We start from the raw sequence: 25,735 nt of genomic DNA, 5'->3' as shown, positions 1-25,735 counted from the left end.
TTGTCCGTCACATTGAAACAATTGTTAGGATTATTTCTTCTGTACTTAAGAGCTTTTCCAGCTCCACATTTTTTGACTGAAACTAAAGCTTTGTCTACAGTTAACCCAATTGCTCCTGCCTCTGTTTTCAGTTGTGAACTCCCAGTCAGCTGCACAGGCTTGTTGGGGAAACATCTTAACAGATCACATGGCCATCTTCTCTACTCCATTTTACCTTGAATTAAATAGAGTTCAAAACAAGATCTTAAAATCTTGCATTCACCTCCACCAAAAGATCAAGATTATAACCATAAAATAATTTTCTTATTATGTTCTTTGTGTTTATTTTCTAATTTTGTATGACTTATCAACTAACTTATTGCATGTAAGAATTTCCCTTGTCATATTCTACCATTAAACAGTTTGTTTTTGGCAACATTGTAAGGTTCTACCCATCACATGCAATTTCTTATGACAACTAGAATTTAAAGTTCAGTTTGGTTGAATCCTTGGAATCGCAAGTTTTTCGCCAAATGAGTTAATTTTACTGCTATGGACTCACCTCACTATCATTCACTGTGGCAGAGCTCCTTTATCGTTTTTAGTTGGTTATACAGCTTTTCCATGCCCCTTGGTTTGAAAATTGTTTGACCAAATACACTATTTTTCAAGAAGAGCATTGCTGATTTGTGATAATTCTAGGCTTTCTCTTACCAACAGTACCGATGAGCTTACCATTGTAAAATCAAAAGAAATTCTTTCATGCTTCTTACTGTCTGAACTCAGTAATTCCTTTTGTTTTTCTTTAAAACCAGGCAGTATACCTTCACCAGGGTGTTCACCTTTTCACACAACCTTTGAACTACGTATTTTAGCTTTGGACTTCTGGACTTTATCCTCTTTTATCCTCTTTTTCTGGGTTGTAGGTTCGCTGTCCAAAACACCCATTCAACTGAATTGTCTTCCTTCTGCCCCAATGCTCCATATTAACTTGTCTGAAAGAAACAGTCCAAAACATGATTTTATTTGTTTAAAGCCTATTACTACTATATATTTTCCCAGTTCTCAGGAAATGTCATCAACTTGAAACGTAACCCTGTTTCTCTTCTCCATAGATGATGTCTGTTTTGCTGAGTATTTCCTGAATTTCTTGTTTTCATTTTGGCTAAAAGGAAAGAGACTTTCCAAGATCTGACACAGGTCTAGAGGACTCACTGAATTCCATCTGTATTGCAAGATTTTATGGGCATTGATTTGTTTACATATGAGCATTTCAATTTCTTTTGAATGTCAGGAGAGAAGAATGTAGTTATAGAGACGTAGAATTTATTGGTCAGCACATTGTGTATAGGAGTTGGGAGGTCATGTTGTGGCTGTATAGGACAATAGTTTGGCTACTTTTGGAGTATTGTGTGCCATTTTGGTCTCCCTCCTTCAGGAAGGATATTGTGAAACTAGAAATGGTTCAGAAAAGATATACAAGGATGTTGCCAGGGTTGGAGCTATTGGGAGAAGCTGAATAGGCTGGGGCTGTTTTCCCTGGAGTGTCGGAGGCTGAGGGGTGTCCTTATAGAAGTTTATAAAATCATGAGGGGCATGGGTACAGTAAATAGGCAAGGTCTTTTCCCTGGTGTGGGTGAGACTAAAGCTAGAGGGCATAGGTTTCAGGTGAGAAGGAACAGATTTAAAAAGGACCTTGGGAGCAACTTTTTCCTGCAAAGGGTGATGCATGTATGGAATGAGCTACCAGAGGAAGTGGTGAAGGCTGGTAGAATTACTACATTTAAAAGGCATCTGGATTGGTATATAAACAGGAATGGTTTAGAGAGATATGGGCAAAATGCTGGCAAATGGGACTAGATTTATATAGGATATCTGGTCGGCATGGATGAGTAGTAAAGTTCTGTAATGTTCAGCAGTGTTTTGTTTTATTGTCTGTGAGTTGCACAGAAAGGTTAAATATGTTTTCATTTGTAGCCAAAGGAACAAATCCCTGCTTCAGAATTTGGATCCCTGTATTTGGTTCTGTCTAAAAGATTTTGAAGGCATGATTTATTGGCTAAAATAAAAATAAAATGCAATATTCTTTGTTCATGTTTATAAATAAGTTAATCACTTGTTCTTGCCTTGAGATCACTAATTCTTGCCTTAGAAGAGAGGAGAACATTTGTATGTTGTTTTTTTTAAGGGATTCCAACATCATTAGTATTTGGAACAATGGGAAAGGCATTCCAGTAGTGGAGCACAAAGTAGAAAAAGTATTTGTACCTGCTCTGATATTTGGCCAGCTGTTAACCTCCAGTAACTACGATGATGATGAAAAGAAAGTCACGGGTAAGAACTGAGTGTACCATTACCTTCTATAATGATAAATACTTTTGGGGTATTCAGAGGTTGGTGCCCATAATTTTGTTGATGAAAAACTTATAATTTGCGTTTTACAGGTGGAAGAAATGGCTATGGTGCTAAACTCTGCAACATATTTAGCACCAAGTTTACTGTCGAAACAGCTTGCAAGGAATACAAAAACAGTTTTAAGCAGGTATGTCATAATGTATATGCCGTACTCTGTATGTAGAGATGCAATTAAGAATCATTCCTAATTTGGCAACTGAAGTGCAAATGGGAGTGTTCATGAACAGCCTGTTCTGCTAAGGCCTCTCTCTCTTGCTTGCTTGTCCTACCTTTCTCTTGGACACTTGCCCTAGATTCAGTTATTAGAAATAGACCATGGAAAGATGTATATAAGTGAATATATGGACCGGATATCTTCTGCTTAAGTTGCAGTTTGTGAAACATTGTACCATCATCAGATTAACTAAAAAAGTTGATTACAGGCAAGGAACAATTCTAAAGTTAGTACTGGTTAAGTATCCTGAGGTAAAGATGTCTGCAAAATGCAGGCAACCTCATTTGGCACAAAATCTGTTTGATCTCAGGAAATGTTTTCAATTAGTGGTGTCCACCATCAGTTTAAAATGAGTACTATGAGATGAGACATGACAGCATGGAGTCGAGTTAATAATAGACAAGTTCAGGATTGATATCAGAAAATTCCTCATGAAATACATTTCTCAATTCATGGTGTAGAAACCTGTTAAACATTTGATCTCCGGACTCCTTCAGGATAGATGAACCAAGAAGGCCGAGCAATCTTCAATTCCCTTGTTTTTGATCTATCTTTGGATGCTATCTATCTTGAGTTTCTATAGTCTTCAAATCCATGCCCCTGCCAAAATTGATCCCAAGTATTATGCTTTCCACTCTCCACTGCTATCTAGCCCTTGTTAGCAGTTGTTATCTCAACCACAACTATGCTGTTACCATGAGAGGTAGCAAAAGATAGCAAGCCCTTACCATAATGTTCTTGTAAAAAGTCAATTATTTTAACTTTTGTTTGCCTTTTTGTACTTTTGAATCTTTGATTTTGTTCCATTGACATTTATTTCTGCATGTATTTACTTTTTAAGTACTAAATGTGCTCGGTATTGTCACCTTAACTTTCAAATTGCCAGCATTACAAGAAACGGGAGCAAAGAAAATGCTAACATTAGATACCGTGCAGCTCTCCTTGCAGCAGTGCCATTTATATTAATGATTGCACAGGTTCATAGTTCCTTGAAAGTGGAGTGCCAGGTAGACAGGATAGTGAAAACGACGTTTGGTACGCTTGCTTTTATTGGTCAGTGCGTTGAGTATAGGAGTTGAGCCGTCATATTGTGGCTGCACAGGCCTTTGGTTAGGCCATTTTTGGAATACCGTGTGCAGTTCTGATCTTTATGCTTTAGGTAGGATATTTTGAAACTTGAAAGGGTACAGAAAAGATGCACAAGAATGTTGCCAGGGTTAGAGGGTTTGAGCTAGAGGGAGAGGCGCAACAGGAGTGTTGGAAGCTGAGGGGTGACGTTACAGAGGTTTATAAAATCATGAGTTGCATGGATAGGGTGAATAGGCAAGGTCTTTTCCCCAGGTTGGGGAGTCCAAAACTAGAGGGCATAGGTTTTAGGTGAGAGGGGAAAGATTTAACAGGGACCGAAGGGGCACCTTCTTCACACAGAGGGTGGTGCTTGTATGAAATGTGGTGCCAGAGGAAGTGATAGAGGCTGGTACAATTACAACTATTACAACTTTTAAAAGGCATCTGGATGGGCGTATGATTAGGAAGGGTTTAGAGGGATACAGGCCAAATGCTGGCTAAAAGGATTAGATTAATTTAGGATATCCAGTCAGCATGGACGAGTAGAACCAAAGAATCTGTTTCCATGCTGCACAGCTCTGTGACTCTGACTATAAGGAACTTGCTATCAGTCATTGAAAAAGGCTTCATCTTGTCCACCAAGCTGTATCATGTTTTGAGTCCAAGTTCCTTAATGGTCAAGTAGAGTGGTGGCAGGGAAGGCAAGATAGGAGGCAAATCCTGTACTGTGGATCTTGCTATCTCGTGGGATACCCTGCCCCAAGTGCCCAAAGCTGTGTAGATCAAGATCTAGCCTGTTAGATCACAGATGATCTAGGGCAGACATTCACAACCCTGAGTGTCATTAGCAGTCACTCAATTCAAGAATGACAACTTTTAGGTCTAGGTGGCATTTCGTTATGCCATCCCTGCATGGAATGCAAAGTGTTTTGTTTTATTTTGTTTGCTCATGATGTTGAGGGGGAGTTGCTGGCAAGGTCAGCATTTATTCCTTGTCCCCAGTTGACCTTAACTGGTGTTCACCTGCCACCTTGAACTGCTGTGGTCTGTGTTGTAAAGATGCTCCCTTGAAATTGTTTAGGAAGGTGTTCCAGAATTTTTGTCTGAATACTTGTTAAGTATTATGAGGTTTTTTGCCTCTACAAACTTTATAGGCATTGAGTTCCAGATTGCTGCTGCCCTTTGGCTGTAGTTAAACCTTGGGAAGTGCGGCGGCAGCCATAATGCACTGATGGAGAAGGTAATGAACATTTGTGGTGATGTTGGTCAAAGAGGGCTGCTTCATCCTGAAATTTGTTGTACTTTTTGAGTGTTGTTGGACGTGTACCTGTTCACGCAACTGGGGAGTATTCCATTTCACACCTGCTCAATGCTTTGAAAATGTTATAAAGGCTTTGTAGTGTAGGAAGGTGAACTTGTTTCTTCCCTCAGAATTCTAACTCTAGTGTTTGATTTAAACTTGTCCAAATAGCAAAAATGATCAAAGCTCACAATTCTTTATAAATTTATTGATGCTGCAATAAACTATTAAAAATGATCAGTACCCAGCTCAAATTAAGTCAGTAATCTCAAATATTCTTCTTGAGGTTTCTGAGCTGCACTTGTGCTGCTGCGCCTTGATGTATTGATACTCCTTCTTGGGTTTTAGTTTATTCATGCTATTCTCATATTAAACATTAATTTCTGAGAAGATCCATTCTGTCCAGTATTTCAGCTGCTAAATACATTTTTTGTTTTCAAAATCTGCAAAAGTCACATCTGTGGCAAGATTATACTGCGGTCCTCTCCAGCTCTATATTATACCTCTTAAATGTTGCAACAAACTCACATTCTATGTTCATGAATAGTCTGTTAACAGATCAGGTGTCTTGGTGGGGAAGATTGTAGCTTATTGCGTGATGAAGTTTCGCTGTAATGAAATGATACTGAGAATTATCATTTCCAAGGAATACAGGGGCATTGCCAGCCATCTAGCAATCACAAATGGCTAGATTGAAAGTGCTGTTTGCAGTTCTGCAGTTTGACCATGGGTGTTCAATGGGAGAGACAATTCATTTGGATAGATGTGTAATCGTTATGGCCTCTGCCATATCTTAACTGGTATATTCAAGAAATCATCTGTTGTATCTGTCAGATTTTTGAGGTTTTTATTTATTGATTCAGTCCTAAGGTTTTGTGAAATCCCATGGAGGCAAAGTTTTTGGCCAATTTCTGAAAATTGCCCATTTTGCACTGCCTTTTTGCAGCACTATTTTTTGAGCTTCTATGATTAGTTCATGGAATGTAGGTGTCACAGGCTAGGCTGGCATTTATTGCCTGTTCCTAATTGCCCATGCATATTGTCTGCTTTTAAGTTGAAAACATTCTTGTTGAGATACTGATGACAAGACTACACAACCACAACCCCAAAATGAAGTCACCACAAAGTGACTGTTGTTCTGACACCTCTATGTCTTAATCACTTCTAAACCCACTTTTTGTTCTTGCCGAGCCAAGATATTGTATTTGCTTTTGCTGTCAGCTTTTAAATGTAGGCTTCTTTTAAGTTGAACATATTCTTGCTGAAGCACTGCTGCACTGGGGGTGGTCATTTACTTCAGACTTTGCATCTTTTTGATCTGCTTGTACAGCCACAGTGTAGGTGGAGTGGTGCACTAGTGTTGTTGACATTTAAGTTTCTGGCCAGTGGTGGATCCAGAATGTTGATGGGTAATTAATTGATGGCAATGTCATTAAATGTTAAATGGGGATGGTTAGACTGTCTTTTCTTGATAATTATTGCCTGATGCTCGTATATCATGAATGCTACATGCCTGAAATCTAGATCTCACCACATGTGAGCAGGTCTATTTTATTATCTGACATGTTGTGAAAACAAGTGAGTATTGTAATGATCAGCAATTATTTACTCCTGAGATTCTGATGGAGGCTACATCATTGATGCAGTAGCTGAAGATGTTTCGGGTGAAGTCACTGCATGAAGAATTCGTGCAGCGATCTAAGAACAGTGTTAGGTGTGACTGCAGCTAGTGGGAAATTTTTAGCCGAATTCCCGTTGTCTTCTTCACTAGGCCTCGAAACCATGCTTGATCAAGGTGCGGTCACTCTCACCTCACCTCAGGAACTGATCTCTTGTAGCCTTATTTGAATGAAGGCTGCAATAATCTGGAGCTGAATTCACCTAGCAGTCCCCAAACTGAGCATGTTTGGTGCATTCCAGACACATTTTGATGTCCATGTGCTAAATACAGAAATTGCTAGATGAAAAAAAACTGATTTTTACCCATTCATTGCCCATTTTATCCCTTGCATTTGATTCTATCATTATAAAAATGCAAGTTAAATATCAATACATAAATATTAATTAACAATTAATATAATGTTCATACAAAACTATAATGTTTTTCACAAAAGTGCCATTTTCACCCCTTCTTTAGATTTTTCCCATTGTTGATTTTTAGAATCTTGTTGCTTTTTTCCCCACTTAACCTTTACCGATGTTCTAATATCACTTAGGACCGAGACAGTGGAAGACCACCATCTTGTATGAATTTAAAATTGACCCCTTTATTTGCGCTAAAGTTGTGTTCCTTTTACAATTATGCCATTATAAATAGGTGAGAAATCATCAACCATTGCCACCTATAAACAAAACTGTGCAACTGACTTTGTAAACATTTTAGAAAAGGATAACTTCTCTAATGTGGAAACAGCAATGTTTGTTAAATTTATATCCTAAGTTATGAAAAAAATGGACGTTAACATATTTAAATATTTTTGTTTCCATTAAACAGACATGGACAAACAATATGAACAAATCATCTGATGCGAAGATTAAATACTTTGATGGTGATGATTACACATGTATTACATTCCAACCTGATCTCTCAAAATTCAAGATGGAAAAACTGGATAAAGATATAGTGGCACTCATGACACGAAGAGTTTATGATGTAGCTGGGTCATGTAGAGGAGTTAAAGTCATGTTAAATGGAAAAAAATTACCAGTAAGTTCTTTTTAAAGTATACTTGTTCAATTACTTAAATACATATAGGCTGTTTTGATGGACCATGCTTCCAACCAATATTTCTTCTGACAAAATCTAAATTTTTAAATCACTTCTTTATCAGCCGCTCAAATTATCTCCAGTTTGCATGAGTTTGTTTTTTTTCTTATAAACTTTCTTTTGCCTTAAGAAATCTCCGAAGCTATAGGATCTGCTTGTACCATTAAAGGTGACAAGAAAGAGCTACATTAATTGTTATTGTTTCCAGCTGGGAAAGTGCCTGCTCTAGATATTTTTTGGTTTTTATGCTAATTGAGCAGAAGAGGATTACATTTTTGGACCAAGGGACTCGTGTAGCACAGTGGAAGTGATACATCTCTGGCCAGAAGATCAGGGTTCAAGTTCTACCTGGTCCAGAGGTGTGTCATAATATGTCTGAACAGATTGATTAAAATAACTACATTTCTGAATCTGTGTTTCATCAGGAGTGTTTCCCTCAGAATGCTTTCTTGGTCTATATTTGTTTCTTAACAGCTGGGAAAAATGGCATTGTTGATCTCTATCATATATAAGTTGCACAAGTGTTGACCAGCTATGTTGCATTGAGCATCATAGAAGAGGACATATCTCAAACAAACTGCTCTGTCCTCTGGTGACCATGACAATGAGGTGAAGAACATTTAAAAGATTTCTGAAATTTAACTTTTCTGTACTAATTTTTTTTGAATGCTAGATTTCATAGAATAGTACTTAAACCGAGTCTTTTCTTCTTGGCGAACGGAATAACTATTTAAATTATTGGTGAGTCTCATATGGCAAATAATCACAAATATTACCAAATTGTCTCCATTGTGGCTGTTTCTTTTGCCTCAATATTATTGCTACTTTTCCCTCTAGCTCTGTGTTTTGCTTTTTGTTTTGCTGGGGTCTTTTCCTTTATAGGTGTGAATTGCAATATGAAGAATGGAATGGAAGTCTTCAGGGTGTTACGTTGGGAGGTGAAACATGGACAGTTACATTTACAGGCCCTGGGTTTGGAAAGTTGGCAGCGTTAGGGTGCACGTCATCATTGGAAAGTAATGTGGAAGAAATGGAGTTTCAACCTTTGTAATCCAGTTCTATACTACTTCTACTCTCCCCTCTCAGCCATTACAGCAGCATAGTTTGTCTCATATGCTGCTGTGCCTTCTCTAATGTGCTTCCTTCTCTAATATGCTTCAGTATTATTGTGTACAATCCAATCATGTCTCCTCAATGCAGACTTATTCCCTGTCATTTCTTCACCACCTCCTTACCACTATAGGCTGATTCCTGTCATTTCTTAGCCTCCCTGTTACTTTACATTTCGTAAGCAAACTGACATTTAAAAAAAAATTCTGCTCACTGCCCAGTTTTTCAGACCTTAAAATGTTATGATTAGCATAACAAATTTTTTTTAATTAAATGTTTTTCTCAGAGCTGGTTTCCCTCACCTTTTTAGAGTAATTAGCAAAAGAAAAAAATTAAATCCATATCCATTTTTCCAACATTAGTTAAAAGTTGCAGTCACCTGTATTTTCACTACATTAGATTATTAAAATTTCTATAAACACGTTCATACTCACTTTTTGTAATACAGCCAAATTAACAACATCTACCTGAGTCAAATATATGATGATGTTCTCTAAGACCAGGTTAATGAAGTGTTGGTGTCATGAAGGAGTCCTTGCTGGGAATTTCTTTGTAGATTAGAAACCACTGAACCTGATACACGTTTTATAAAATGGGTAATGCATGATTACAGTTCGGTTAGTTTCACATTCATAGATAGTAAAATAATAGCATCTGTTACCAGTGGTATTTTCATTTGGTTCCATTATTGTAATCCAGTGAATGACAATTCTCACATCCAGAAGAAGAGACTTTATTTTTACAACTTCCTTGACTATGTTTTGAGAAGGTGACATCCTTGAGCAGATTGTTTAAGAACGCTACAAAATAGCATACCTGCCTTTTTTAAAAGAAATACTTGCAGTTATGTTCATAGAGAATCATAGAATCCCTACAGTGTGGAAGCAGGCCATTTGGTCCATTGAACCCACACTGACCCTCCAAAGAACATCTTGCCTAGACCCAACCCATAACCTATCCCTGTAACTCTGCATTTCCCATGGCTAATCCACCTAGCCTGCCAGTACTGGACACTAGAGGCAATTTAGCATGGCCAATCCACCTAAACTGCACATCTTTGGACTGAGCACCCGGAGGAAGCCCGCGCAGACACGGGGAGAATGTGCAAACACCACGTGGTCAGTCACCCAAGGCTGGAATCAAATCTGGGTCCCTGGTGCTGTGAGACAGCAGTGCTCACCACTGAGCCACCAAAGGTTACACCTTGCCTTGCTATCAGATGTCTCAAAGTAATTTACAATCAAATAGTTACTTTTTGAATAAAATCCTTGTTGTGATGTGAGAAATGTGGTATTTAGCTTGCACACATCAAGCTCCCACAGATAATGACCAAATATTGGTCCAAATCTTTTGATCTGGCTTGGAATCCCTATTGCCGACAGATCAGACAAAAACTTATCTATTTGACTTTCTACAATTTTTCTGGTAGTGCCGTGACAACTGGATGAATGAGGGGGTGAGGACTGGGCAGAGGAAGCTGGTTATAAAGTTAGATCTGGATTGTGGCATCAATTGTACAGGTCCCCAAGAGCTGGAATAGCTTTTAATCTGTCTAACATGGCCTGGATAATTATACAGCTAAATAAATCGAAACCCTCTCAACTCTCTGACTCATAATCAGACATCTTTTGGGGTGTTCCAACTGATAGATAATTGCTCATCAAAAATTTAAACTTCCCAGATAATTACTCTCAGTCATTGTGTTGGGGCTTTCAAGGAGTTCCGATGAGCATGTCAGGGTTAATCCAGCCTCTAGCTATTTTGACTGAAAAATCTGGATCAGTTTATTTTTCTGCTGCCAGTTGCATGGCAAATGTTGCCCAGGACTCTGGAATAACTAGCCTTTGCTTCACAATGAAGTCATGGGATCTCCACATCATCCTGAAGAGCAGACAGGATTTAACATCTCATCCAAAAGATATTCCAAAAAGTACTTTGATAGAATTCAGACAGAAAACTGTTTAATGCTTAGGCCAGTTCGTAGATATTGAGCATTAGAAGGTTAAAATTAAGCTGAGGAATGAATAAGAAATTAGCTGGTGGGCAAGAAGCAATGTGATCTTGTTTGGGGAATGTAGTTCAGATGGGTGTGCTCCGTGGTGGACTGAGGTAGAAATAGAATGATTCATGACAAATGATGGAATTAAAGGTTGTCTGGTCTAGATGGAATATGAAGTTAAAGCAACAATAGCATCAGCCACAATCTTCTTGAGTGGTAGAACATGCTTAAGAGGCCAAGTGGTCTTCTCCTTCACCTAATTTATATTTTTGCATTTTCCTATTGTGTTAGATGGTGATAGATGAATTCTTGCCATGTCTGACTGGCATTAACAACTTGTGTTGAGATGCTCATTGCAAGTTCATGTAATTTTTAGATGATTCCAATCTGGGGATACTGTTTCAGTGGAACCTGAAGAGACGTCTTGAAAAAACGCAATGTATTTTCTAAACCATATGTGAACAAAATAGGGACTGTTGGAGTGTAAACAGTAAGGGCCAATAGAAATAAATGGACAACCTAGCCATTCTTTCAGTGATGTTGAGAATTATGTAGAGGTATTAATGACAATGCACTAAATATGTCCAAATGAAATGGAAAACAAATTTTAAAAAATTTTGTGTGTAGTAATATTGAATATAAATCATAAATTGTACTTAAACTGTTCAGGTCAGTATCTTGCTTAACAAATGCCTGCAGTAGAGTATCCACTTATTGGTTATTGTGACACAAAGGGTTACATTTTAAAAACTAGAAGAATGATAAATTTCATCGTAAAATCTAGAAAAATCTGTGCTTTCAACCTTGAAACACAATAACAGGTGACTTTGAGATGTATAAAGTGTTAAATGTTCAAAGGAAGGCAAACTTAGAATTCAATTTTGAATTAAAATGCAGAGAGAAGTAGGCTTGAAATGAGTGAGAGGCAAATTTTGGTTACAAAGCACTGTATTTAAGGATGCTCTACTCGGTGAAAGATTTCTAGGTATGATCTAGAAATGTAAGCAAAAAATGGCTCAATGACTCTCCTTGTTTGTCTTGTGAAAACTTAGAATAAAGGTTTTGTTTCTCCCATATAGTTCTGGGCTACTCCACTCAGTACCTCCCCTGCCCCAGCACCATATCTTAAAAAAATCTAACCTATTTTTCCAATACACCTATTCAGTGATGTTATTACATACCTCCTGAGTGGATGAGATTTGAACTTCCTGGTCTAGGGATAGGGACACAACCACTGCACCATAAGATGGCCCCTCATGTTTTTATCAACAAGTGTAGTCATTCAAGACTTCAGCACAAAAATTGTGCTGAATATGATAAAATTTTAGGGCAAGAATAGTTTTCACTCAGGCTAAAGATGTGCAACAAACTTTAAAAATAGGATCAGAGATTTTGAAGTAAAGCAAAGCAGATGAATGACCTAAAAATATGCTATATGGTTTGATTTTAACTTCATGTTTTATTCTTTGCCATGTAGATAAATGGATTCCGGAGCTATGTTGATCTTTATGTGAAAGATAAATTGGATGAAACTGGTGTTGCACTGAAGGTGGTTCATGAAACTGTGAATGATCGTTGGGAAGTATGTCTAACCATGAGTGAGAAAGGCTTCCAGCAAATCAGCTTTGTAAATAGTATTGCCACGACAAAGGTTGGTACTTGAGAACAAGTGTACCTTTTGAGTTATCATTAGTTCAACCATTGGTTTTTGAAAGTAGAAGAGACTTTGTTTGTTTATTTAAGTTTTTTTCTTTGTATATTAGAATTAAATTTCTGAATTTAACAAAGATCCTGTTTTCACAGGGTGGTAGACATGCTGATTATGTAGTAGATCAGATTGTTAGTAAACTGATTGAAGTTGTGAAAAAGAAGAACAAAGCTGGAGTATCAGTGAAACCCTTTCAGGTCAGTTTTTAACAGAATTGTATTTAAAACTTTCCATCAGAAAGCTTGTCATTAATTTAAGGAAAAAAGAATAATATATGTGCATTGTCTTTTTGTGCTTAGGTAAAAAATCATGTATGGGTCTTTGTTAACTGCCTGATTGAAAATCCAACGTTTGATTCTCAAACGAAAGAAAATATGACTCTTCAACCTAAGAATTTTGGCTCCAAGTGTGTACTTTCTGAGAGATTCTTTAAAGCGGTTAGTATTTCAATGTTATTGCATAAACATGTGCAATTTTCTATTTGTTGACCTGATGTTAATTTCCATCTATAATAATGGGTGTTTTTGGTTTTGGGGAGAGAAGTTAAAATATTAAACTAATGTAGGAAGCTTCCCGCTCCTGGATTCCATAGACATTGGAAACGCAGCAGATAAAAGGAAGTAAGAAGGACTGGATCCAATGGGATAAAAGTGCCTTAACTCCTAGTTGTAGGAGGAGCAGAAGTGTTTGCTGCAGACCCAATAATCAAACACATTTTAAGCACTGTCACAACCTCCACAATCTTACCTCGCATCCCGTCATTCACACTCCCCCAATATACTGTCCCTATCACTGAGTCCTGATCTTCCCTGATATGTCATACTAGCTTCTTTGAACCACCCTTTCCACCAAATCTATAGTTTTCATCCATCCATCCATTTGCGTATGACGTACTTCATAATATCAGTATTTTGCCCCGGCTGCTCACAGCAATCAAGGCAAATCTCTATACCCAACGTCAGACTTTAGATCTGAGTTCACAATTGGGCAACATTTTATTGGATAATCCTGAGTGTGCAAAGAATTACACTGACAAATTGTTTAGGATTGTTAGTCAGGTTTGTGGTGTGGCACACTTGCATGCATACATGCATTGCTCCTCCTTCAACTCAACAAAATAGGTAACTGGTTCATTTGACAATTCAGAGTCAACCAGCCTGGTTTAAAATTTTAAACAAAACCTGAGCGTTAACTCTTGATCTTCCTTAACTGGTGTGTTCTTCATGGTACCGCCTTTACCAATCAGAGTCTACTTGCTATTAGTCATCTCATTTCTCTTATACAGAATAAATGTTGGTTTTTACCTCTGAAATTGGTATTTTTGCAGATTGTTCTGATGAATGCAAGACAAAAAGCTTTGAAATTTTTTTCCCAGCAAAACTGCAATTCTATTTCTCAAACTTACTTTTTCCAATGCCCTCCATATCAAACCTGTCCTTCACTTCTAATAAACTAAAACTTTCCTGAAGTTAAGCCATTCACCATGTTCAACACTATCTTTCACTCATCTATCGTACCTCTCTTCATGTTGACTCGCTAGCCCCTCCCTTGTAAGAGCTTGAGCCTCAAAATTTCATTCTGAAATCTCCAACCACAGAAGATGCTTCAGACACTGAAGCTCTTTATTGAAGTCTAGCAGCATTGACATTTGAGTAGCTCGCTATCTATCAATTGTTCCAAATGGCGATAATTTTTCCATTTAAGCTGCGTCGTGTTTTGCATCCAAAAGCTCTAGTAATGAAGCAGAGCAGCAACAGAGGCACTTCAGATCCCAGTAACTCATGGACATCCTGCCTTATGTACCCAAAGATTTTCAGGTTGCGATCAACCTGTTCAGTCACGTGAAGGTCCATGGCAAAAACCTGTGACCTTGAACAGATGTCATCCTTGAATCGAGGGACAGCTGTCTCATTCTCCACTATCACTTCATGCCTCTTCATATCTCCTCCTTTCTTCTCCTCCTCCATCCACCACAGTCTATTTCTTGCTAGTATTGGAAGCAGCTTTAATCTCTCAACTCTCTGTATTCCTCACTACCTCACCTCTTGAGTTTTAAAGGAACTCCTTAGAATCCATGTTTGCAACCAAAGTTTTGATTTCCTTTATTAAATCTCGCACTGTAGTTAAGCGTCCTTTCCTTTGTTTCTCTCCAGGATAATTCTCTTGGGGACGGGATTGTTCAATTTTACTTGGTCACATTTATTTTATATGCTTAAAATTAAGTTGATATATTTGCATCAATATTGTCTTTTACAAACTATTTTAAATAGGATAAAATTTCTTCGACCCTTTTAGGCAAACAACTGTGGAATTGTTGAAAGTATACTGAATTGGGTCAAATTTAAAGCCCAGACCCAACTGAACAAGAAATGTTCGTCTGTAAAACACAGCAAAATCAAAGGCATTCCAAAATTGGATGATGCCAATGACGCAGGTAAACTGTTTGTTTGCTTACATATTTATTACAATAGTGATGACATAAGCTGCCATTTATAACTTGTTAGAAATAGAATGGTTGATTTTTATTGTGATCACCAGTGAAAATCTATTTCATGTTTTTAACTGTAGCTGTCAAAATTTCTCTCTCTGACATAAATTAGTGCAACATTTTAATAATTAATTACAAGTTAAAGGATTTCTGTGTGAATGTGTATATTTGATCAGGTGGCAGACATTCTTCAGACTGTACGTTGATTCTGACTGAAGGAGATTCAGCTAAATCCTTGGCTGTGTCAGGCCTAGCTGTCATTGGACGTGACAGATATGGTGTGTTCCCACTGAGGGGTAAAATTCTCAATGTTCGAGAAGCTTCACATAAACAGGTATGACCATCCAGCGGTGGTACAATATAAATTAAGTATCCATATGGTTTCACAGAAATGAAGGATTTGCCTTTTTGTCTCTTGTATGGAAAACAACTGAGTAAAGCTATTGAGACTTGACAGTTATATTGAGATTAGGAGCATCTTAATTAAGAGAACTGTACATTTTATATTGGCCCATATGTTGGGAGAGATATTTGCAAATGAAGGAGTATATATTTTTGGATGGTTACTGTTTTAATGTTATGATGCTTGTATCCTTGATATCTCCCGGATCAGTCCTTACTCCACAGTTTTTTTTCAGAATATGCATCATTCTCATTTGCACTGAAATTCAGAGGCAATCTTTTTCAAATGTGTCAATTTTTGGACTGATAGAAGCATCCCAATAATGCAGAGTACCATTAATGAAGACACTGCGTAGTAGCAGCTTGAAAACGCATGCATAAACTGTGTTGCAAACAGTGAAACATATGCAATAATTTCCTCTTTTCTCACTACTTGGCTAACTGTAACAAGCTATCGTTGTTTTGAGTGTTTTAACACTGTTGAGTGCTCTATTTAAAGAACAAACACAAGATAGGCTTTCTTGTAAATTCAAAGCAGAAGAAAGCTAAATGCTTATCTTTGACAATATCTAAAGTGTAAATGATACAGAGCAAAACCATTCCTCAAACACATTGATTATGACTCACAAACACAAGAAATTATGACTTACAAAAATATAACCTGCATTTAAATTGTTGAGATGGTAAAGAAAAAGCGTTTGCACAGTTCTTTACATCGTAGCTGTAAATTTTATAGGCCTGAGAGATTTTCTCTGGTGAAGTCAAAAGGAATTTGGAAGTTTCTGGCTTCTCACCTATAATTGTATTCAAGCCTCTAGTGAAGTCATATGATTTTTCAGGCATAAGGAATTATCCATTCTTCACTGTCTAAAATGACTGTCTTTTTGAGGCAGAGTTTTCTTCTTTTCTTGAATGAGCTCTCTTCATCTGATGGTGTTGATGCCAGACTGACTGACTGGCTGGGCTGTATTTGTGAATTAACAAGGAATCTGCTCCTTCTCTGGCTAATTTCAATCAAAAGTAACAGTGTCAATGTATTTCATTGGATTCAATTCATTGTGTAGACAATGTAGTTGACATGCAGTAGGATAATGCTTGATATTGCATCAATATTCTGGCGAGGACCATCCCCACTAAAAGGATTTCAAATCAAATCAATCTCTTGCACTAGCAGGTCTAGTAACTATTGTCATTTTAAGTGTGTTTCATTGAAGTGGCGGAGGTAAATCAATCAGCACTTGGGAAGACCATTTGCTTTTTGAGTAATTTTCCCAGAGATATGTTCAGATGACTAACTGTCTGCACAGAAGCCCAAAAAGGCACCTGACTTTCTGAAGTCCACTTTGTGAATGTACATTGACCATATTCAATATTGCTTTTTATAAGTGTCAACCTTCGAGATAAACTTTGTTTGTCATATAACCAAATTGTAGCAAATTTTCAAGGTATGTTGTATTTCCAGGGTAATTTAATGTAGACCAAGTCTAAAAATGGCAGCTTTTCATGTGGAGTGGTAACACAAATGGTATTTTCCAATAACTGGATGCTGCTGTGTGTCTAAAATGATATTTTCTGTCTCTCAATGAAGTGCGTTCGTGATTTGTGCATATAGCTATACTTGCAGCTAATTTAAAATAATTAGTCAAACTTGTAATATGGCTCATTACCACTTGCTGCTAGAAGTGACGTATGTTCGCAGGTTATGGATCTGTTTTCTGCAAGCAGGTCTGTTTGTTGTTGGGTATGACATAGACAATGTGTGCCTAAAGAAACAAATAAATATGTTAAAACTTTGCATGTTTTGTTTGAATTACCAGGGAGCTTGAGTAGCCTACAGTTCCTTATTGACTTTAGCATGGAATGCCTCAGTCAATCACAGTCAACCTGCCAACTAGTTAGCATTCATTCCTCCTGTAGTATAAATTGTCATCATTTTTTTAAATTTAGCATTTTGTATTTGTCCTGATCATTGCAAAGTGAAAAATTTCAGCAACATGTCTCTCACTTCAGTAAAGTTCAGGTTCTGTGTAGTAAGATTCTGGGGTTCACTTTTTAATTTTAAGACTTTCGTCAATTACGATTGGTTCTCTCAACTCAGTTTACAATCTAAAAATTTGCTAGTCATGATTAATTACAAGACCTATTCCAGGGACAAATACATTTGAGTTTCAATGAATTGATTCAATTTATCAAACAAATATCAAAGAAATGGTAGTTAATAAAAATTATTTTTCAGTTCATCTACTCTGGGTCACTGGCACATGTTTCTGGTTGACTGGGCTCTTGTCTTGTGTTCTCTTCTGTTGACTGAAATTCTCCTTCTGTCTTTAGTCTTCCTTTCTGTGCATCAAACCACTAAGTATCATCACTTACTCATTCTTGCTATCCACAATCTCATGTGCATGATCAGGGATACCCTGAACTTAATTGACTTACCAATGCTCGAGATAGCACATGATCAATCTCGGATTGCTAAAAAGTATATGTCCAATTCCTAATTGGTTTCTTCAAAAATAATGGTCACCTTAGTGATATCACTTCCTATTGTCTCCTGATTCATTCTTTGTGCAAGTCACTTTGTAAAATAACTTTTTTTTTGTAACAACTTATCTGTATACATTTTTTTTTTACATCTTTGCTGTCAATGTGTCACCAATAAAGCCATTTGTATCTGTTTGAAGAATGTAGTGTCACCCCCCACCCCCATGATTAACTACCATCCCAAATGTCCCACTTGTACATCTAAGTATTCTGCAAAATCAATCAATATTGTTTAACTCAAAGAACCACATGTGATGGCACAATAACTCTTGATACCTAAAATGAGATTAAGCTCAGAAGAAACATGCAAAACTAATATATATGTGCCTTTTACTCACTTTAAATTACAAAGCTAAACCAATTTAAAGCATAGCTATGTCCTTTTGCCTCAAAGCATTTTCACACGTTAGCCTACATTTACATCAACTTTTAGCCATAAAAACAACCATAAACATAAAACCTTATTTTTGACCTGGACCATGTGGCTGTTTCTCCTTGGAGAATGTATTTACAATTAACCTCAACTAAAGAAACCATACTTTAATTCCTTACTGTATATCAAAAGAAGAATGGTCCCAGCACTGACCCTTGGGGCACCATTGCAACATCCCATTAGTCTGCAAAGCAACTCTTCACCTTTACTCTCTCTGCTTTCTGCTCCTTAGCCTATTTTATATCCATGCATCTCTGTAATTCCATAGGCTTTTTTTATTATGTAGTATTCACTCAAACAACTTCTTGAAAATTCATATGTGCGCCTATTCATATATTCATATATACTACTTCTGCCTACAATCCTCTCCATTACTTCAAATAATGTCAATCAAGTTAGTCAAATGAAATTTGCTGACTTAATTTATTAGTTCATACTTACCAAATAGCTGATATTACCTTTAGAAGTTACCTAACCGCTAGCATTAAACTGAATGAGTGGAAATGACCAGGTTTATCCTTTAACCTTCTTTAAAATGGTGAATGATTATTCCTGCTAGTTAATTCTGTGTGCAACGGGGAAGTAACCCATTGAATTAGACATTGCAGTTATCCTAAATAAGATGCAGGTGTCTGTTCCTAAATCTAGTTGCTGCATTTACTTGTTCATGTGAAGGTTTATCTATTAAAAGCAAGATAACTTTTAACTTGGTTTTGTGTAGGCTGCCATATCTTTTCCTCCCAGTCAACGGCTAGTAGTACAAACCTGGAAATGCTCTAGGGGTTGAGCAGTATCTGTTGAGAGAAACAGAATTAACATTTCGGGTTGATACCTCACCAGAATGTGAAATGTTAATTCTGTTACATTTTCAGTAAGTTTTGCCTGATTGATCAGATAGTTCTAGCATTTCATAGCAGTTTTTTTAAAGTATTTGCAGTATGTTTTTGAAACAGCTAAATGGTAGTACAGTTGCTAATATGTGGTGTCAGGCTACAACTGCACACTACGAAATTGGGATTGTTTCATACAAGAAAAGTCCTTTTCTTTTCCTAAGTACCCTAATGGAACCCGAAAACCAAAGATATTCTTTATCTGAACACAGGCTGGTCCTGAGGTTTTAAGATGAAGGATTCCCACTCAGTATTGCTTATAAATTAATAGATTCAAGCCACAGATAAACAACTGTGACCTCTTAGACTATAACTTGACCAGTTAAAATTCAAATGTTCTTCTAAAATTCCATACACAGACAAAGAAAACATTGTACTGTAGGCAGATATGGGTGAGTGGCCCCAATTCACAGGGTTTGCTGAGGTGATGCTTTTGCTTGCTATTATCCCTTGCTGCTGTTCAGTCTCTCTTCAGGTGTCTTTCACCTCTTCACAGGAGGCACAGGCGATTGGTACATTAACTGTAAAGTCTTATAGTTAACTGATTTAAGGCCACAGCAATTGGTGAGGGAAAATAAATTGGCGTGCTTCAGGCTTTAGATATTTTACTAGAGAGAAAGATGCATTATCCTCCCTTATGGAGATCTGAAGGTTTCTGCCAGTATCATGCACACCCACACGTTGTTCAACTACTCACGTGCCAATCATATAGTTGTTTGGCCGGTCGCCTTTGTCATCCACAGTTGGTTACAACTCGCCAAGCCAATTGGCTACCTCTTTTTTCATGCTAATCTTACTTTGTATGTACTCCTTGGTGTTGGCCTATCGGCAAACAGACTTCCCCACTAATTGAAGAAAGCAACAGTGTAAATATGACTTATATTGAGTTTAAATTTAACTTGCTTTTAAAAAGTGTCGTAATTCCTTTCACAATCCTTGGTTTTAAAGTGCCGCTTTCCCCATTTCAGTCCACATTAAAGAAGACAGAAAAGTAGGAAGTTCTGGTCTTTACAGTTTTATGTCATATTCTGTGTCATTAATGCTACAAGTAAACTTTCAGATGTACAGGTAAATTTTTTAAAAAGACAGTTAAATATTAGATACGTACCAGATGTAGATAACCCTTCACTGTAAGTATATTTGCTATCTGAAATTTGTCAAAATTTCAATTGTTTGATTAATTTTAGGACATTTCTTCAGGTTCCAGTTGGAATTTATGTAAAGTAGCTAATTATTATCTCAAAAACTATAACGGATAGGGTGGGTGGGTGTGGGGGGATGTGTGTGTGTGTGTGTGAATCATAAAATTGTATTTCACTGTTTCAATCTGTTAATAACATGAAAGTTGTGAAATATGGCAATTCTACTAAAAACGTGAATATGACTATTTGTAATGCAGATAATGGAAAATGCAGAAATCAACAACATTATCAAGATAGTTGGCCTTCAATACAAGAAAAGTTATGATGATGCAGAGTCTCTGAAATCTCTTCGCTATGGCAAGATTATGATCATGACTGATCAGGTCTGAATGAGTCTTAATTGAAACAAAAAAAAATTCTTTTTAAAATTATAGAAAACCTGATTTGTGAGCAGTAGAATACAGCTGCATGCAGACATTCAGTGTACTAATAAATCTCCTGTGGTATTACGTTTTGAGGCACTTTTTGAAGTGCAGTCACTGTTGTGCAATAGATTACCTGGCAGCCAGTATGCACTCAGCAAGCTGTGACATTAATTATTGATCTCCATCTTCAGCAAATTTGATTCACCCTGTGTGATATGGCTGAAGGCCTTGGATACTGCAAAGGCTATTGGTTCTGACAACGTTCCAGCAATGGTACTAAAAATGTGCCCTTCGGGAATAGCCTTATCCCTCGTCAGGGTGTTCTTGTCCCGTTTCGATGACACCTAAAAATGTGAAGAATTGCTTAAGTACGTTCTTTGCACAAAAAACAGGACAAACCCAACCCATTAATTACAACTTATTAGTCTTATTAGATTATCGTTAAGAGATGGAAAAGGTTGTCAACAATGCTGTAGGTGGCACTTCCAAAGGAATAATTGAGCAGCATGGTGGCACAGTAATTAGCACTGCTGTCTCACAGCACCAGGGACCTGGTTTGATTCTAGCCTTGCGTGACTGTCTGTGTGGAGTTTGTTCATTTTCTCCATGTCTGCATGGGTTTCTGCCAAGTGCTTCACTCTCCTACCACAGTCTAATAATGTGTAGATTAGGTGTATTGGCCGTGCTAAATTGGCTCCTAGTTTCTAGGGATGTACAGGCTAGGTGAATCAGCTGTGGTAAATGCTAGGTTATGGGGATCTGGGTGGGGTGCACTTCAAAGGGTCAAATAGCCTCTTTCTGCACTGAAGGGATTCTGTGATTCTAAGTGGCTCAGTTTGGATTCTGCTAGAAGGACTTAGATCCTGATATCATTATAGCTTTAGTTCAAACACTGACAGAATAACTGATCTCCCAGAGGTGAGGGGACAGTGAGTGCCATTGACATGAAGGTGGCATTCAATTAAGTATGGCATAATGGAGTCTAAGCAAAACTGGAAGAGTGGGAAAACTCTGGTTGAAATCGTACCTGGCCTAGAGGAAGATGTTTGTGGTTGTTGGAGTTCAGTTTTCTCAGCCTCAGGACATCACTGGAGGAGTTCCTTGGGGTAGTGTCCTATGCCCATCCATCTTCGGCTGCTTCTTTAATGACTTTCCCTTTGACATAAAGCCAAATATGGAGATTGTTGCTGGTGTTTGTACAATTTTCAGTACTATTCACAACTCCTGAGGAACTGAAGCAGTTCATGCTGGTCAAGAACTGGAGAATGTCAGCCCACTGCTGGACAAGTGGCAATGACCATTGGTGCCACACAACTGCTAGGCAATGACCATCTACACTGAGAAAATATAACCATTGCCCCTGAGAGTTCAACAGCATTACCGTTGCTGAATTCCACATTATTAACATCCAGGGCAGTGGGTGACCATTGGTCTTATGCTCTTGTAGCCACAGCATTTATATCAAAGGCTAGGATTCTGCAGCAAGTAACTCATCGCCTATTGTCTCAATGTTGTCAAAGTACAAAGTAGGAGTGTGATGGAATACTCTCCACTTTCCTGGATGAGTGCAGCTCCATTAACACTCAAGATCCTCGACAGTGTTAACCAGAAGGCAGCTCACTTGATGATTGCCTCTTCAACCACTGCCAGTTCACTTTATTCCCTTCCTTCATCACTGATGTACATTCCAACAGTGTGTACATCTACAAAATGCACTGCAGTGTAGACACATCTACATTTGACATACACCCTCCAAGCTCCTGACCTCAAATCATTTAGAGGGATAAGGGCAACAGACATGGGAGCACTACCCACCTATAAATTCCCCCCTCCCAAGGACACACTGTCCTGACTTGCTTCATTTTTGCTGGGTCAAAGTCATAGCTTTCCCTTTCCAACAGTACTGTGGGTGTCCCTTCACCCTAAGGGCTACAGCAGTTCAAGAAAACAACTTGGCACCATTATTTCCATGGCAGTTAGGGATGAGCAATAAGTGTTGGCATAGCTATTGAAGCCCACGTCCCATGAGCAAATTTAAACTAAAGTAAATATTTTCTGCTATTTGTGCTCCCTGTGACAGTGCTGCTCCCTACTTGGATACTATGGATTATGGAATCCTAAAATGGAGAGAATGCATTGAACGAACGTGAATAGTTAGCGTTATATCAATAAGAGAAATTCAGGTTTTGAGAGAAAGGAAAATAGATCAAGTTGCAGATCAGAAAGAAGAAAAACATTTTGTATGACACATGTAATAAAGATTGGAATAGAATCTCGTCTTCTCCCTTAGTGGTCTTTGTGGCAATGGGGGCATTTAATTGGATTGAAGGGTGCAGAAATCCAATCCCCTTTGCACGTCCACCCAATTAAGTCATGGTCGGAAAACCTGTAGACAGCCTTCCCACCCAACCTTGTTTTTAGAAAGAGAGTTTGTCACCTTCTCTCCTACTTGTAGCCAAGGCCCTCATTTCTTGCACAGTGTTCTGCCTTCTTTCTAATTGTTATGGGAGATTTAATTAACTTTCTGTTTTGTAGTCAGTGAATTGTGACTGCTTATCACATTGACTAATATTACATTTGTATATCTTTAAATGTTACAGGATCAGGATGGCTCTCATATCAAAGGTTTGCTGATTAATTTCTTCCATCATAACTGGCCATCTCTGTTGCGACACCATTTCTTGGAGGAATTCATTACACCTATTGTAAAGGCTAGTTCAACCTTCAGATTACCGCAGTTTTCACAGAATATTCTGTATTATAATTGTTGTTTAAAAATATGGTTTTAATATTATTTTTCCATACAGGCTACCAAAAATAAACAAGAATTGGCATTCTACAGCATTCCTGAATTTGATGAATGGAAAAAACAAGCAGAGAACAACAAATCTTGGAAAGTAAAATACTACAAAGGTTTGTAACATAAAAGTTCTGCTATAAACAGTCAAAAGTAAAAGGAGGTGGGGGCAAATGTGACTTAATTTAGTAATTTTGTATTTTTGCACAGCTGCCAACAAGTTCTCTTAATGCTGATATACTATCGAACTGGAGTTGAATTTCATTCTGCCAATCGCAGGTACCCAATAGAGCTAATGTTAAGTAATAATCATAGTAAATGCACGTATAAAATGACTGTAATATATGATGTCTCTCACAGGTCTCGGTACCAGTACATCAAAAGAAGCAAAAGAATACTTTGCTGATATGGACAGGCATCGCGTAATGTTTAGATACAATGGCCCGGAGGATGATGCTGCAATTACCCTGGTATTATGGATAACTGTATTATAGAAAATAAAACTTGTCAATCTTTTATATAAATTCAACTAAAAGGTTTCAGGGCAAACCCAAAACTTACAGGTCAAATTCAGCATAAATCCTGTATTTAAACATTGTGGTCCCATAAGACCATAAACTGTAGGAGCAGAAGTGTGCAATTCAGCTCATCGAGTCAGCTCTGCCATTCAAACCGATCGTGGCTGATCTAATAATCCTTATCTCCAAGTTCCTGCTTTATCCCCATAACCCTTGATTCCCTTACAGATTAAAAATCTGTCTGATTCATCCTTGAATATATTCTGGCTCCACCTCACTACCTCTCTGTGATAAAGAATTCCACATCTGCAACATTCTTGAGAGAAACAATTCCTTCTCATCTTTGTTTTAAATACATGACCCCTTGCTCTGAGTTTGTGTGTTGTAGTCATACTGTCCCGCAACAGAAACAGTCTCTATGTGGGCAGCACAGTGGCTGATTGGTTAGCACTGTTGCCTCACAGTGGGTTTGATTCCAGTTTTGGTTGACTGTCTGTGTGGAGTTTGCACATTTGCTCATCTCTGCATAGGTTTCCTCTGGGTGCACTGTTTCCTCCTACAGTCCTGGTGTCCAGGTTCAGTGGATTGGTCATGGTAATTAAGGGGTTAGAGTGGCAGACTGGGTCTTGATGATATGCTTTTCAGAGGGTCGGTGCAAACTCAGCAAGCTGAATGATTCGACATCTACCCTGTCACGCTCACTAAGAATCTTATGTTTCAATAAGGTCTCCTCTCATTCTTCTAAACTCCAATAAGTACAAACCAAACCTATGCAAACTCCTCAAGAAAAACCCTCCAAATGTGGAATCAATCTAGTAAACCTTATTTGAACTACCTCCAGTGCCAGTATACCTTTTTAGGTAAGGGGACCAAAACACTCTTTCAAAGTATTCCAGCTGTGGTCTGACCTGTGCCTGTATAATTTTAGCAAGGTGTCTCTTTGATTATACACCATTTGATAGAATGGCCAATCTTGCATTTGCTTTCCCTGTCAGCCATTAATTTTGATGCAAGCTTTTATGTGATTCACACAAGGACTTACAAATCCCTCTGTGCTGCAACTTTCTGAATTTTCTCCATTTCAATAATATTTCGTTCCTTTCTTCTTCCTACCAAAGTGCACAACTTCACTTTTTCCGATGGTATTTTCTATCTGCCAAGTTTTTGTCCACTCACTTAACCAGTCTGTATTCCTCCTTAGAGTCTGTGTGTCATCCTCACTACTTCACTACTTGCCTTCTCACCTATTTTTGTGCCATCTGCAAACTCGGTGATAGTGCATTCACTTCCCTCATCCAAGCTATTTGTATCTTATTGTGAATAATTGCAGTCCCAACACTGATCCCTTTGGCACTCCACTAGTCTAGGAATGCTAACCTGAAATACCCACTTTATCCCAATTTTCTACCTTCTATTAGTTAGCTAATCCTTATTCCATGCTAAGATGCTGCCCCCAAAACCATGGCTCTTATTAAGTAGCCTTACATATAGGGTACTTTGTTGAGTGCCTTTTGGAAACCTAAATATATTACATCTGGT

General features: G+C 37.8%; 1 protein-coding gene across 1 annotated transcript in view; it reads left to right on the top strand.

Moving 5' to 3' along the window:
• The window catches only part of top2b (DNA topoisomerase II beta), a 162,211-nt gene that overhangs the window by 76,867 nt on the left and 59,609 nt on the right, over positions 1-25,735 (top strand). Inside the window, exons 5-16 of the mRNA XM_048607571.1 lie at positions 2,168-2,313; positions 2,424-2,521; positions 7,471-7,683; positions 12,330-12,503; positions 12,656-12,757; positions 12,860-12,997; positions 14,856-14,994; positions 15,225-15,382; positions 20,714-20,839; positions 23,482-23,592; positions 23,689-23,794; positions 24,039-24,148. Of these exons, the coding sequence (XP_048463528.1) occupies positions 2,168-2,313; positions 2,424-2,521; positions 7,471-7,683; positions 12,330-12,503; positions 12,656-12,757; positions 12,860-12,997; positions 14,856-14,994; positions 15,225-15,382; positions 20,714-20,839; positions 23,482-23,592; positions 23,689-23,794; positions 24,039-24,148 (1,621 nt within the window). The remainder of the gene's footprint in view (positions 1-2,167; positions 2,314-2,423; positions 2,522-7,470; positions 7,684-12,329; positions 12,504-12,655; positions 12,758-12,859; positions 12,998-14,855; positions 14,995-15,224; positions 15,383-20,713; positions 20,840-23,481; positions 23,593-23,688; positions 23,795-24,038; positions 24,149-25,735) is intronic.

This window comes from Rhincodon typus, chromosome 2 (genome assembly GCF_021869965.1).
Source record: "Rhincodon typus isolate 14 chromosome 2, sRhiTyp1.1, whole genome shotgun sequence".
Taxonomy (NCBI): Eukaryota; Metazoa; Chordata; class Chondrichthyes; order Orectolobiformes; family Rhincodontidae; genus Rhincodon; species Rhincodon typus.
Note: the sequence above shows the minus strand (reverse complement) of the source record. Positions and strands in the feature narration are given on the sequence as shown.